At 43.2% G+C, this 14,644-nt stretch overlaps 1 protein-coding gene across 2 annotated transcripts; it reads left to right on the top strand.

Annotated features, from left to right (window-relative positions):
* The first annotated feature begins 1,449 nt into the window (after positions 1 to 1,449).
* Positions 1,450 to 12,928, top strand: FAM177B (family with sequence similarity 177 member B). 2 transcript variants are annotated; one of them, XM_014598174.3, is made up of 6 exons: positions 1,450 to 1,826; positions 2,644 to 2,702; positions 3,257 to 3,412; positions 4,017 to 4,083; positions 9,715 to 9,812; positions 11,982 to 12,928. In XM_014598174.3, the coding sequence occupies exons 2-6, from the start codon at positions 2,679 to 2,681 to the stop codon at positions 12,264 to 12,266; spliced, it is 630 nt and encodes a 209-aa protein (XP_014453660.1). In that variant the 5' UTR covers positions 1,450 to 1,826; positions 2,644 to 2,678; the 3' UTR covers positions 12,267 to 12,928. The 2 variants fall into 2 exon arrangements, with proteins under 2 accessions (XP_014453660.1, XP_006262214.2); XM_006262152.4 differs by lacking the exon at positions 2,644 to 2,702 and having other exon boundaries at positions 1,452 to 1,826.
* Positions 12,929 to 14,644: the final 1,716 nt, after the last annotated feature.

The raw sequence follows: 14,644 nt of genomic DNA, 5'->3' as shown, positions 1-14,644 counted from the left end.
TCAGGAAGGCCTTCGATACAGTATCCCACCCCATACTGGTGAACAAATTAAGAGGCTGTGACTTAGATGATTACACAGTCCAGTGGGTGGCAAATTGGCTAGAGGGTCGTACCCAGAAAGTGGTGGTGGACGGGTCGGTATCAACCTGGAAGGACGTGGGCAGTGGGGTCTTGCAGGGCTCGGTCCTTGGACCAGTACTCTTCAATGTCTTCATCAGTGACTTGGATGAGGGAGTGAAGTGTACTCTGTCTGAGTTTGTGGATGATACAAAACTGTGGGGAGAAGTGGACACACCAGAGGCCAGAAACAACTACGGGCAGACCTGGACAGGTTAGACAAATGGGCAGAAAACAACAGAATGCCATTTAACAAGGAGAAATGCAAAGTGCTGCACCTAGGGAGGAAAAATGTCCAGCACACCTACTGCCTAGGAAATGACCTGCTCAGCAGCACGGAAGCGGAAAGGGATCTCGGAGTCCTAGTGGACTCCAAGATGAGCATGAGTCGTCAATGTGACGAAGTCGTCAGCAAAGCTAACTGCACTTTATCATGCATCAGCAGATGCATGACAAATAGAACCAAGGAGGTGATACTTCCCCTCTATTGGGCACTGGTCAGACTGCAGTTGGAGTACTGCATCCAGTTTTGGGCACCACACTTCAAGAGGGATGTGGATAACCTGGAGAGGGTCCAGAGAAGGGCCACTCATATGGTTAAGGGCTTGCAGGCCAAGCCCTACGAGGAGAGACTAAGGCACCTGGACCTCTTCAGCCTCCGCAAGAGAAGGTTGAGAGGCGACCTTGTGGCTGCCTATAAATTTATCATGGGGGTACAGAAGGGAACTGGTGAGGCTCTACTCACCAAGGCACCCCTTGGGGGTCACAAGAAATAATGGCCACAAGCTAGCAGAGAGCAGATTTAGACTGGACATTAGGAAGAACTTCTTCACAGAGCGGCCAAAATCTGGAATGGACTCCCAAGGGAGGTGGTGCTCTCGCCTACCCTGGGGGTCTTCAAGAGGAGGTTAGATAGGCATCTATTGAGGTCCCTTCCGACCCTAACATCTATGGATCTATGAACAAATCCCATTTATCAAATAACAGATTGAACATTTAAAAATGCATACAATCCCTTAAACTGTTGCTTGTTCTATTTTTCCAATTAAATTAAATAATTAAACAGTTGGAGCTATCTGTTACAATGTCACCTTTCCTATGGTTAGTCTTGCTCAGTAATTATTTAGCTATTAGTTATGTGCTGTTCTTTCTCTAAATTGCCAGGAGGTGGCAGCATTTGTATTCATTCATAGGTGTTTGGCTCCCTCACTTCTCTAGAAAGAGTAAATATTAGCCCTGTAACTTTGCAAAGCCTGAGATGGCTTGATAGCAATAAATAGTAAAGAAAGCAGAGTATTGACGCATTACTTCAAGAAGTGCGAACTGCTTTAAAAATGGCCAGTTTTACAGGTATATCCCCAAAGAGTATTGCCTAATGTGACCTTGCCCATTCCTTTTGCCACCCCACTTGCTCACAACTTACTTATCTTTTGCTGGACGCATAAATAAAAAGGTCCTGCCTACAAATTAAACACAGCCAACCCTTTCAGACAAGCACATCCTGCAGCACTCAGCCCTTCCTGCTTTGCTGCAGACTGGGCAATGGTACAGGACAGTGGTGTAAGGCAGTGGTGATTTTTTTCAGTACATTGGTTTTGCACAGGATCATTAGTGTCCTGGATCTAGTTTTTGTTTCCTGTCTAGTACAAAAGCTATTTTCAAGACAAGTAATTTCTTTATGTGATGGAAGACACCAAAGAGATTATACAGGTGAGTTTGCTTTTGATTTGTTATTGCCTGACATTTCACTCATTTATGTTCTTTTGTAAACTATTTATTTGAGCCTATTAGCTTCTTAAAGTGTTTTAGTGTTAAAACTCAAACTTAGGGACAACCATTTGAACTAATGTACAGTATTATCCATTTGTAAGTTTGGAATAACTATCTCATAGCATTGTTTGCTTATTGTTGATTGGTCTAGATTGAATACAACAGGAAAGAGAACAGTAGCTGGCAGAATATAGGGCTAACTTTTCTTACTTAACGTAGGAGATGTCTTTTGAAGAATCCCACATACTGATGGAAGAAATAGAAATTAAATAAAAATTAAATATTGTATCTTTGACTAAGAAAATGCACTTTAGAAGAACTTCTTAAACTAAGAAGAACTTTGTCACATTTGATATTTATCAGTAACCTTGACTTTGACTTGGTATAGACCTGTTTTAGAAATTATGAAATAATAATTTTCTTAAACGTACATGTTAGTTTGCTGGGCTAAGAACTACTGACTAAATCTGAATGGCCCAGAATTAAAACAATTAAAGATAAAGCTAATAAAAATGGGCAAAATATGCCAGCACAGAAAAGCTAATTAGGACCCTTTGTCTGTATCAAGTGTCTGTTTTTGAGGGTGGGGACCTCAGATCCAAATGTACATAACTGTTGATGTTCTCTTGGGAGCTATATAAATGTTACTATTTGAAAAACAGCATTCAGAGTATTCACTTAGATTGATCCTGCAAGATGCTGAGAGCTGTCAGTTGCAGGATTTATTTCTTTTGAATCTTGGTTTTTTGTTCTGAAGTTTTTCAGGTTTCACTGCATACTCTGACCTAAGGCATGGAAAACGATAGGTGTTCAAAGGTCAGTATAAGACCTCCTGATGACACCAGCAGTCATACTTGTTCAAGAGTTCAAAGTCCGGTAGCGCCCCCAGATAAGTTTTGGTAGCTCCTGTAATGTCAGTACTTGATTCTTGTCTCTTATTTCCCAAAATGGAAATATTCAGGGCTCCTTTTAACTTTTGAGGACTGAAATGAGATTGCCACTGAGACGCAGCCCTTACATTCCAAAGCCTGAGAGCTAGACGGGAAGCTGAAACCACTATTTAAGACACCCTGGGTGCATCTACAATAGATGCTAAATGCTCAGGAGACTAATTCTACTGTGCATTAGCGCGTCATGGGAAAAGACATGCTGTTGTGCTAATGCACAGTAGAAACGGACTGCTGGGCATTAGCATCACTAAAAAGGCATGTGCCAACGCTACTACGCAGTACCGCCAGTTACTACATAATGAGTTGGTACCTGTTGTTACAGGTACTAAACATAAACTACAGAGCATTGATGCATATGCCCCCTGTTGTCCTCCAACTAGACTAAAATCACATTTCTGGTGGGGCTCTTCTGATGAGCAGGGGGAAGACAGCATGTCCCAGCACAATGAGAACAATATAGTCAGGGGAGAGAGAAAATCTCCAAGGAGGATCATTTACTTTGCAAATGGTGACACTATGGAAGAGTATAACACTGAGGAAGAGGAAGAGGAGGAAGAGCATCAAACTCTTGACACAGTGAGTCTGCTTCCTGGCTTGTATTGGAAACATGCGGGGGAGGAGGGGGGTCTAGAGAGGAGTACAGCAAGGATGAGCTAATACTTATAAAGACCTTTGAAGCTATGAAATCCTATATTGTGCTACATTCTAAGACATAACAAGTATCTTGCTATGAAAAAACTCTAACGTTACTGTATTTGGTTCTTATCATGCAAGTATTTTAATTTTTATGAAACTTTACTCCCCTAAGTCCCATAAAAGATTATTTCAGGTTTACATATTTGCAAAACTGGATCCTTTACATGTTCTGTTGCACAGCTGTCATCTGTGTTTGCTGTACTAATAACCAGCTTTATAAAGGAGTCTGATGCTTTACAGATTCACAGTTAGGCTACTACTTTAAGTCAATTGGATTTGGTTAGACACAACAGCAGCTTATGTCAAGAGTTTATGTAATAATTAGCTTTCTTCTCTGCATGATGGCAGATCATTTGACACTGCAAGCAGTATCAGCCAAATTAATCTCCAGGGGAATTTCATAGATGAATCTGGCTTTGTAGTTTAATTCAGTCTGTCTAACATTACTAAGCATTCTTTTTATTTGTTTGTTTTTGCTTTTTAGTCCAAGTTCTCCTGGGGACTGTATCTGTGGTTCTGGGCAGTTCGAATTGCATCAATGTCATTTTTCAGTAAGTTATAATATTTTTGCATCAGTGGTTGGATTATTAAGCAATAAAATTATCGGGAGATTTTTTCCCTGTTAATTTGATAGTTTCTTGGTAGTATCTCAGGATTATTACCAAGCTTTTTGACAATGTGCAATTTAAAAATGGGTATTTTCTTTCAATGAGCTAGTAACCTCTATATGTTATCAAGTATGAAGTACTCTAGGTTGGGTCATTTGCATATCAGACAACCATTTAAAATGAACTATTTCTTATACCAGCCAAAATGTGGCAGAACACTTAGAGGAGCCTTGCCACACTCAGTGAAGCAAGAGTCTGAATGCTGTCCCAATGGGTGGCAGTCTGGTTATGGAGTTTACAGGGGTTGTGTATGTGTGTTGCCAGCACAACTATCAGCAATGTAATGGCATTTATCGTGGTTGAAGAGCAGGTTTCCTTGATATCGTGGGTAGCCTCAATGACTACTTATTATGAGTCTGAGGACATAAAGATTTTCTCTTTCGTTCACCTCTTTAATACTTAGTTTCTCTGTCATCAGACCTGGACAGACAACACATCTATACCACTGTAAAAAAGATGTGGATGGATGATGTCAATCCTAGATAGGGGTAACTTTGCCCAACGCAGTGTAGAATTGCCCCTAAAAGAATCAGGATAAACTATACCGGTTTACTGTCACCTGTCTGCATCTTATCCTGGGACAAGTGCTTTCTCAAGGCAAACAGGCTCTTACCTGTTCCCTGGCCAGTTCTTGGTGAGGTATTGTAATAGTGTCTATGCATGCTAATACTCCATGAATAAGGACTTAATGCAATTCACAATTTCACGGATTTTGCAGATATTGTGAAATTGGGCAATGTCCGTAAAATCTGCAAAGGAAAAAAAAACTTATTAAAAATAAAATGCTGGCTCCCCAGTGGAGGGGGTAGGGGCTGTCAATGCAACGGGAAGTAGCCAAGATGGTGGCCACCCCTGCCTCTCACTGCTGATTGGCTGAAAGGGCTGCCTGTCGTGTGGCCTCGCCCCTTCCACCAATCAGCAATGATAAGCGAGGTGCACAATGGACAGCCCTCTCAACCAATCAGAGGTGGGGGGCAGGGCTGTATGATGGACATCCTTCTCAACCAATCAGCAATGAGGGGCAGGGCCACCAGGGCCCCTCAGTCAGTAAGGGGGGGGGGGGGCGCTACAATAAGCCCATGAAAATGGTGGCCAGCCCTGCAATTTGCCCATTAAATCAGCCTCCTGCCTTGATTTCAGTAGGGCCCTATCCATGTGGACTGTTCACCTGTCTGCTCTGGCCTACAGCGTGATTTATGTTGGTGTATTAAAAACAATGCAAGTTATTTCTTGTCTCTCCAAGCCCACAGCAGTATTTTTAACTAGCTTCCAAAATTATTCCTACTTCATGTTCTTACTAGTGTGACAGTGTATCAAACACTGCATCAGAAACTATATTAAAGTTGAGGTGGCAAAGTCAAGAACTCAGAAGTTAGGAAACGCCAGACTTGGGGGTTCTGAAGCAGCCTTAGTTCGGTTCTCTTATGTGTATACATTGACAATAGGCTTATAACATGCTATTGGCTCCTCTCCCCCTGACCTGGACCCCTGCGCCATTCAGCGTGCAGGATAACTGCTCATTCAGAGACAAGACTACTTTTTTTTCTTTTTTGTCATTCCATGTGCAGACCTACATCTTTTTCAGAACAAACTGCAGAAATTCACCCAAGGAACCTTGTCGGCCTCTGTCTTTAGACCAACACGGCTACAACCTAAACCCCTGAAGCATAACTGAGCACTTGAGTGCCCTGGGCAGCAGGCTCACACAGGATAGTGTCAGTGGTATGGCAGCCCAACCAGCAGTGCAGCTGCTGCTATTTTTGTGTTCACCCCCCGGACTGGTGCCCCAGTTGCCCCCCCACTTCGTTACGCTACTGCCAAGCTACGTCCAGTGCATAATTATTTTTCATGCTGCTTCATTGAATGTCTAAGTAGTCCACAAACACTAATGGATTTATTTTCACTAATCTGTGTTGGGTGTGCTGATCTGACGTACAGTGATTAAAGCCAAAATTTCTAACAGTATTAAGAAATGTTAGGTGTCTAATTACAGATGCTTAGGGGGTTTTAAGAGTATGCAGCATTTTATAACACTTATGCATTCAAAGCACAGCTCCTATTGACCTCAGTGGCAGCTGTGAATGCAAGTACTTAAACTTGTGAACAATTTTACTCCCAGACGTCCCATCAAGTGCAAAGTTCTTTACACATTTATGCATTTATAGGATTGAGCATTTGATGTATTCCAGAGTTAACATTTCTGCCAGTCAGGCTCCAGGTATGTCCAACTGGGACTCTGAATCTGAGCAACACTGAGGCCACCTGTCAAAACTATTTACATCATTTGGTACCTCATCGCAGGAATGCTGCAGCAGAAGCAAGAATGAAATCATAGAAAATGAGGGTTGGAAGAGACCTCAGGAGGTCATCTAATCCAACCCCCTGATCAAAGCAGGACCATCCCCAACTAGATCATTCCCAACTATCCCCAATCCTGTTCACTAGGTTGCAATTCAATTGCCTTTTCTATGCAATTGTCTCCTGCCTTCCTTTCCTCCTTCCTTCCAGAGTAAATTAAGCTAGATTCTACAGACAAGAGTCTTATATTGATTAAACAACTCTAAGCCATCCATCCCCCTCTGTCCTATGCACTAGACAAAGTATGGATCCCATGGAAAAAACAGTATGTGATCACATAAGTAAAGAGTGTATCATACTGCCTATATACAATGCACTCTTAATTCTGGCATATTTCAGCTTTGAAATGCTTGATTTGCTACTTTAAAATTCTTACAGCTTATGAAAAAAACAGAAACATAATAATCTAAAATCCCACTTGTCCCCAAGTCACAACATCTGGCCCATAGCAATGGGGATCAGTGGCAAAAAGCGCAGTCTGGCACATCCCCTTTCCTGCACTGCACCATGCTGCCAATCTCCTCTACTGCCTGGAGGTAAGCTCACTTCCTGTTTCCCTACCTTCTCTCAGACATTGGCAACCACCTCCCTGTCCCCTACCTGCCTTCCTTACCAGAGGGGAGTGGTGGCTTGCAGTGTAGCCAGGGTTCAAACCCCCAACCTGCTGTTCTAAAAGGTTGAGCTCCACTACCCTATAGTGTTGGTCATTTGGATTTGGATATTTAGACCCACCATGCAGTCCTCTGTCCCTTGAGCTACCAGAATAAGTAGTACCAGCAGAAGGTTGTCATCACTTCCTGGTTTGGAGGATAGGATGCACGTTTTTGTCTGTGGCTTCTCCAGGAATTTACTAAACTGCAAAAGGATATTGAGATTATGGAATAGGGCTGCACAAAGCGGCTAGTATTCACTTCAGATTCGGCTGATTTGGGGGACAATGATTTGATTCAGGGATTCGAATCACTGTCCTGAATTGATGCTACTGAATCAATCTCCTAATCGTCCTAATCTCTGAATCACACAGGCCCCATCCCCAACCCGCTCTCTCAGCCCCGCCTGCCCCAGCTCCCAGCTCTTTGAAAAAAAAAAGCCCCCCTCACTGGCTGCTGCCCAGTGGGGGGGCAATCCACATTGCCCCACACCACATGGGGGGCTCTGCCATGAGCCCCCTGACCCCCACCTGCTCTCCCAGCCTCCCCATGGCTGCCTCACCCACCCCAGCTCCTGGCTCTTTAAAAACAAAAACAAAAAAAAAACAAACCCAAACTCAATGGCTCCTGCCAGGAGTGGGGGGCAATCCCTGTTGCCCACCACCACCTCGCACTGCATGGGGGGCTCTGCCACAAGCCCCTCAAAGCCCTGAGGCTGCTGCAGCAACTGGTGAGTGCAGGGTTTTTTGTTGGGTTGGTTCTCCCAGCCCTTGCAATGGCTGCCCCGCCGCCCCCAGCTCCCAGCCCTTCCATCCCAGCTTCTAAAGGGAAGCATGCTGTATTCATTATAAAAACCTTTTGCATGTATCCCTCCCACCCCCTTTTCCTGTCTGTAACTTTTCCCCCTCTTTTTCTTATACCTCTGCGTTAGTCTGACTGTTGGATTTTTTATCCTTCTCCTCTACCCTTGGACGCCAGCAAGGTAACCATTGAAAGTGCAGGATACAAACAGGATACAGGGTAACTACTGAAGATGCAGGATGCAGGTTCCTTTTTCTCAGTTCTAGGGCCACAGCTGCAGGAAAGAACAACTATAGAGAAAGGGCTGTTGAGCACTGGCATGGAGCATGCTCAATTATTCTGAGGGGACAACATATGCATAATGTGGTCAAGGCAGGGAAGCATGCTCAGTAAAGATGGAAGCTTGGAAGCTTGTCTGTCATTTTCTGATAATTCATTCAAACTCCTGAAAAACCTTAACTTGGTCAATATTGGGCAGGTTTTTGAAACCAGAAAAAGGCCTTTTGCTGATACCAAGGTGACTTGCCCATGGACTTTTTAATCCCTGTTCCATCATCAAGGTACTAGAATTTGTCAGTCAAATAACTGGTTAAAAGCATTTTACAACATAAGCTCAACAGTGTATTTTCCCTATACGCTTGGCCAGAAATGTCAAAAAATTGTTAGGCTTGCCCAAAAAGACTTAACTTGAGACAGATACTTGACAAGGAAATATTCAGTTCGAACAGTTAAAGCCTGGCAAAGCTTTAAATAATTAATTTTTTTTCCTAATGGAAAGAGTTGTGCAGCTTTAAATGTAGGCATCACAACATGTAGTACCTATACTAAATGCCATTAGTTAGTTGGCATGGATAAAATTATACCTGACAGTCTACCTGGGCTGTAGAATAAACAGTGTTCCAGATCAGAATAATACAACCAAATTGGAAATTGGGACACAAATAAGGGGAGAATTATTCAAGTGGATCAAAAATTGGCATAGAGACAAAAAACTCAAGTATGAAGAAAAGAAAATGGGTTAGAGTAAAGATATGCTGCCAAGAATGATATTGCTGAAACCTGGCATTGGGACAATTTGGCTCTGTTGACTGATGTTACTGCAGCCAGTTTCCATTAGTCTGCTCCAGGCAGGCCACAGCTGAGTCAGAGAAGGCAGCACCTGAAAGCAGTCGAATGACTTCATTTTCTTCAAAAATCAACAGCCTCTTAAACATGACTTATAAAAGTCTTCCTTACTCTCTCCCTTGGGTAAAGTGAGGAAAACTTTCATAAGCAGGCAAAAAATCCTGAAAGGAGAAGAGGCTTGTTTGAGATGGTAACAAAGTTAGAATGAATTAGCATGTAAAATATTCCAGACTCAATTGGTTTAAGCAAAGTGTAGCTGAAACACAGTATGGAACAAACTATTTAAGACAGCAACTGAAGTGGTATACATTTCCAGAAACACAGGCCAGCTCATTGGAAAAAGATTAAAATGGGTGGTTACTAATGAGATTTCTGGAGAGAAGACCAGAATTGCAGCAAGAAAACTTGTTTTTCCTGAGCTGTTGAAGGCTGCCCTTGGAGATCCCTCCTTTTGATCCTTTATGTTTAAGCATGTTTAGAGTATACAACTAATTTTTCTCCTCTCACAAAGTGCTTCTCTGTAAGTCCCTGACTATAATGGTTAGAGCTTTAGTTATTTTTTTTCTCCATGCCTTTACAGCTTGTGAATTCCTTGGTGGGAAGCTTGCCACACTCTTTGGACTCAATGAACCTAAATATCAGTATGCAATAGATGAATACTATAGGACACAGAGCAAGGTAAATAAAATCTACACTTTGCTTTTAAAAAATGAAAAGCAAAATAATAGCACTTGATCCTGTTTTGTTGTTAACAGTGCAAACAAGACACAAAATGCCATGTGTGTATGTATGAGGGAAAGGGGCCTCAAATTTTCTCATCAGCTCACTTAAGGGTATCCTGGAAGCTTCAGTAGTACTACGAGCTGTCACTAGTACTTCATCAATCCTATAAAAAGCTCTGTAATGGCATCAGTACTACGGAATTATTCTGGTTAAACTTTCAGTCTGATAGGTTTTAAATAGTGTTTGTATCTTGTATCAGCTCACTTTCTGCAGGACTTCGGAAGGCTTACTCCCCAGGTCAGTGAAGTTGAGCTCCAGTACAAAAATCATCTTGATATGGTTCCTGGTGGCAGAAATCTTGACAATTCATTCTAATGTCACTACCTGCCAGCAGATTCAGAGACTGGCATTGGCCTGGGAAAGAAAAGTTTGTCCCATCGCCTGAGCTATGGTCAAGGCACTGTGTTGGCAACACCTAAGTCACTGGTTCTCAACTTTGACAGACTTGAGGCACTCCTCAGTACATGTCAGCTCTTAGTTTTCACTCTGGTTTTTTGACTACAGAAAAATAATAGAGTAATTCTTTTGTTGTAAATAACTCAGGAAAACTACAGCAGGTCAGAATGTTTTAAACTCTATGGATTCCTATTTGAAGAATGAGGGTTTATCTTATAAATTATGTTTGCATACCTAACCTACATAGCACCCTTCAGCACCTTTGAAAAGATCTTAAGGCACCCCGAGAATCATTCACCTAAGCAGAAAAATATCAAGCGGTGATCTCAGACTAAGTGGATGAAAATCCGAGTTTATCCCACACGTAATTGTTGAGGAATCTTATGGGAGTAGGCAGCCCAAAACCTCCTCCAAATGCTTAACAATATAATATTAATATTTTCCTTTTCTGTCTCCAGACATTTGTAAGTCACAAGAGGTATGTAACTCTACTGAAATGTTTCTCTAGGCTTTGTTGGGTTGCAGTACAGAAAGACTGATCCAATCGACTGATGTACTGTAACTCCAACTAGCCTCTTACTGAATTCCTCACAGAACTTGGAACACAATGACCTGCCCTGCTTTGCTATACTGAGAAACTGGTTACTGATTCCTGGGATTTATAGCCATTTAACTAAGTTGATGTTGATCAAAGGCACGTCTTAGTGTTTCTTGGGAACTGCTGTGTACAAATGAGCATGCAGATGGAATTTCCATTTAAATGTTGTAGAAGCTAAATGATAAGGACACTAATATATTTATTTTTTTGCAGTTATACATTATTGAGGTTACTTGTAAAGATTGGCCCGAGCTAGAGAATGTATTTGAATTGGGATTTAAATCCACAATAAATTAAAAAGTGCTTTTGCATCCAAGTTTTGTTTGGTCCTTTAGACTTCATATCCTCCACATTCATCAGAAACTTGGCATACTTGCTGGGGGCAGTTCTTACCCTTTAATGTGTGGTTCTAGTTTGAAAGAGGGCTGTGTGCAAATGGCACTGTGAGTTTCCAGTTTGTTCAGTAGTTTTCAGAGTAAGCTTGCTCTTTTCAGGTAAATTCTCACCAGCAGACTCAGCCTGACTTGGGTTCTTTCAGTTTATCACTAGTCTAATTCTATACTTATACCATGCCAGCAATGTCTGTCCTCAAGCTAAGTCCTAAGTACCAACTTTATTTCATCAAATGTTAACAATCTTGAACAGACTCTGAGGACAGTGAGGTTGCATTAGAAGACTTTGCAATTGCAATGTAAAGGCTGATATGGGACCTCAGCTTACTAGAGGCATAACAGCCAGAGGCTGCATCCCAGACAGAAGTGGCACCACTGTAGGGGTGACTATAGGGGTGGGGCCAGCTGCAGTGGCTGTAGTAGCTGGCCTAGCAGTGTCTGCCATTCATGTATCCCCCTCTCAGGGTGTCTGGGTCTGGTTCCCTAGTGGTTACCCACCAATCATTACACTACTGCTGCTCACCCTTCTAGGGCTCTGTCCTGCAGAACTTGCACAGTTATAAAGAAGTAAAACTTTTTCACTAAAGCAAATAGATCTCTTTGTAAATTCAGAAGACTTACTGAGTAAAAGGTGTGATTTGGCCCAATGATTTTTTTGCTTTAATTTTGCTTTTCCAGGAAAGTGAAGATGATGAAGATGGTGAAGAGATCTTTGAGAAAAATGAGGTGAACTCTCTGAATGAAAAATGCCACCTTGAGCTACAGAGCATAGGCTATGGATCAGTTGGACTCAAGGACCCTGCAGAGTTTTCTCAAAGAGGTGCTTGTGCAAATGTTAATGAAGCTACAAAACGTGACTATAAAGTCCAAACTCAGTCTCAGTTGCTAAGAAATAATGAAAATATTGCCACTGGGGTCTCTCTTGATATGCCACCTGAAAATGACCAACAGAACATGAACTAATCATTTATAAGCTTTTTGAGATGCCACTGATCTGGGCAAAAGGATGTATGTGTTATTTCAATCTTCAGAGGGCAACAGAATAGATTAAAAAATGCATTATGAGGGAAGAAAGGATCTCAAAAGAAACCTGATGACACTGACCCTTCAGCAAAAGAGGTGCTTGGAGCATCTGCTATTTGGTTCCTTATGTACACTGGCATTTAACTGGAGAATGTCATTCAGATGAGTGCATCTTGGACACGGCATGTGTCAGTTATTCCTGAAGATAGAAAACAACTCAATGGGACTATATAATGCATTTTGATACACTGATATATATATAAAGCTACCCACAGAGTTCTAGTCTACTCTGAGTAGCCAAAGATACTTCCTTATTAACTTGAACAGCAAAACCAACCAAAAATTAAGTCTCTCTGGTTAGGATTATGGGAATGTTACCCTGTTAAGTATTCAATATAGTGGCTGGCTAAGCACTAAAACAGTAATTATTGCTTTCCAAGTCCTTGTGGTCTTGGTTCTCCATTCTGTTGTAGACTGTAATCTTGCACAATATTCACGACAAGCTAGATTTGTTCTGCAGAGTGATCAAGTTTGTAAAAGGGGATCACGCTTGACAGACTTCTACAATAATCCCGTGATAAAGACTCAGTGCTTGTCCTGAATTGCTGTTCTCTGCACTTTTTGGATCATTTACACAGTTTCAGGGATAACAAGAATTTGCTGTCAGGAGTGGTGAAATGAAAAGTGCTTTGCAAGAGGACAGCTTTTTAGAAGGCACTTTAAAAAATAATTTGTATCCTTGGGTGCTTGTACGCATGACAGGGGTTTGGTTTGGTTTGGTTTAGTTCTCCCTAAATTTAAATCAGTGGGTTTTTAAAAACCCACTGTTTCCATCCACCGTTTCAATAAAGGGAGAACTAAACCTCTATCACGTATACAAGGGTGAGGGGGCCCAATCCTTACCTGCCTCTGGGGGGGGGGGGGGGGGGGCAAGCTGCCAGTGGGTTGAGTGGTCCCTGAGCTGTGGGGGACCCTCATGCTTCCCTCCACAGCTGTGGGATCCCCTAGGCAGCTCCCATCCAGGTGCTGTCTGGGGGGCACTGTAGCTGTGGAGGGAAGCACCAGGCCCTGTGCAGCTCAGGCAGGCAGGCAGGTTCTGGGAGAGGGGAAAAAAAAAAAAAGGAAAGATTGGGCTCCTGGCTGCTTTTATTTCTTCAGTTGAGCCTACCTGCATGAGCTGCTGCTGGGTTGCACAGCCCCTGAGCCATGTGGGGCCCGTTGCTTCCCTCTGTGGTGGCGGCACCCCAGGACCACCTGGGCTGGGTGCCAGCAGGCAGGTGCTGCCTGGGGGGCACTGCCACTGAGGTGGGAGACACTAGGGTCCCCTGCAGATCAGGGACCACTTGGCCTGCCGGAAGCTCGCCCACTCTGCCGTGGGAGAGGCAGGTAAGAATTGGGCCCCCTCATCCTTGTGACTGCCTGGGAGTGGCTGGCTTGCTCCTGGGGCAGAGCAGCAAGATGGCAGGAGGGCGGTTGGGTGTGCTGGTGGTGGGAGAAATTGGTAGGGATAGTGTGTGGGGCACTGGAAGCCTGCCAAGCCCAAGCTTCCCCAAGCACGTCAGCTTCTCTTTGTGGAGAGAAGTGGATAAGCAACAGATTGACATGTCTTGCTTAACAGGAGCCTGGAGCGCTTATGTAAAACAACTTGTTTTGTACTCCATTCTGGCCGAGAGCACAGACAGATGTTAGTTACAGATGTGCCCTCTACATTCCACCCTCTCCTGTCTGCTTGCAAATCTCTAGGAAGTCTGCAAAGGGTATGATTAGGTCAGTATGCCTTCACATACTCTCTGTCCTTTTAGAGAGTACTTTATAACAAGGGTGCTTAACCTTTGGCCTGTGGGCCAAATCTGTCCCCCAAAGCCATGTCATCCAGCCTGCAGGCTTCCCCATGGGTCCAAAACTTTGGCAGTGGTTGCTTCTCCCTTGCTGCTAAGTGTCTGGACCCATGGGAAGCCCCATGTGCCTGATAGCATGGCCTGGTGCATGGGGCAGTGTGTGGCCTGATCCCAACATGCAGGGTCAGTGCAAGGCTCAATCACAGGGGCCAGTCAAGGTCACATAGGGCCCAATCTATCCTATGAACTGGCCCTGCACCACTCATCTGGCCCCTGGGGCCAAAAGTTTGAGGTACCATTGCCTTCCATGATATTACTGCCGGAGTCCATAGGATTGTAACCTTAAGAGCTCACACTGCCACAATGGTATTCAGCAGTAACACATAAAGTGGCTTTATCCTACATTTCATCACCATATCCTCTTTTCCTTTTTTTTTTTTAACTTAAACTTATTTGGCACACACCTTTGAAGGGCTTTGT

The sequence above is a fragment of the Alligator mississippiensis genome, chromosome 1 (genome assembly GCF_030867095.1).
Source record: "Alligator mississippiensis isolate rAllMis1 chromosome 1, rAllMis1, whole genome shotgun sequence".
Classification (NCBI taxonomy): Eukaryota; Metazoa; Chordata; order Crocodylia; family Alligatoridae; genus Alligator; species Alligator mississippiensis.
This window is presented reverse-complemented; position numbering and strand designations above follow the sequence as displayed.

Excerpts from the sequence above, each read along its gene's own strand:
- FAM177B (XM_006262152.4), top strand. The coding sequence starts at position 1,800 with ATGGAAGACACCAAAGAGATTATACAG. Across the intron at positions 3,413-4,016 it reads AGCATCAAACTCTTGACACA|TCCAAGTTCTCCTGGGGACT; the intron begins GTGAGTCTGCTT and ends TTTGCTTTTTAG. Across the intron at positions 4,084-9,714 it reads TGCATCAATGTCATTTTTCA|CTTGTGAATTCCTTGGTGGG; the intron begins GTAAGTTATAAT and ends ATGCCTTTACAG.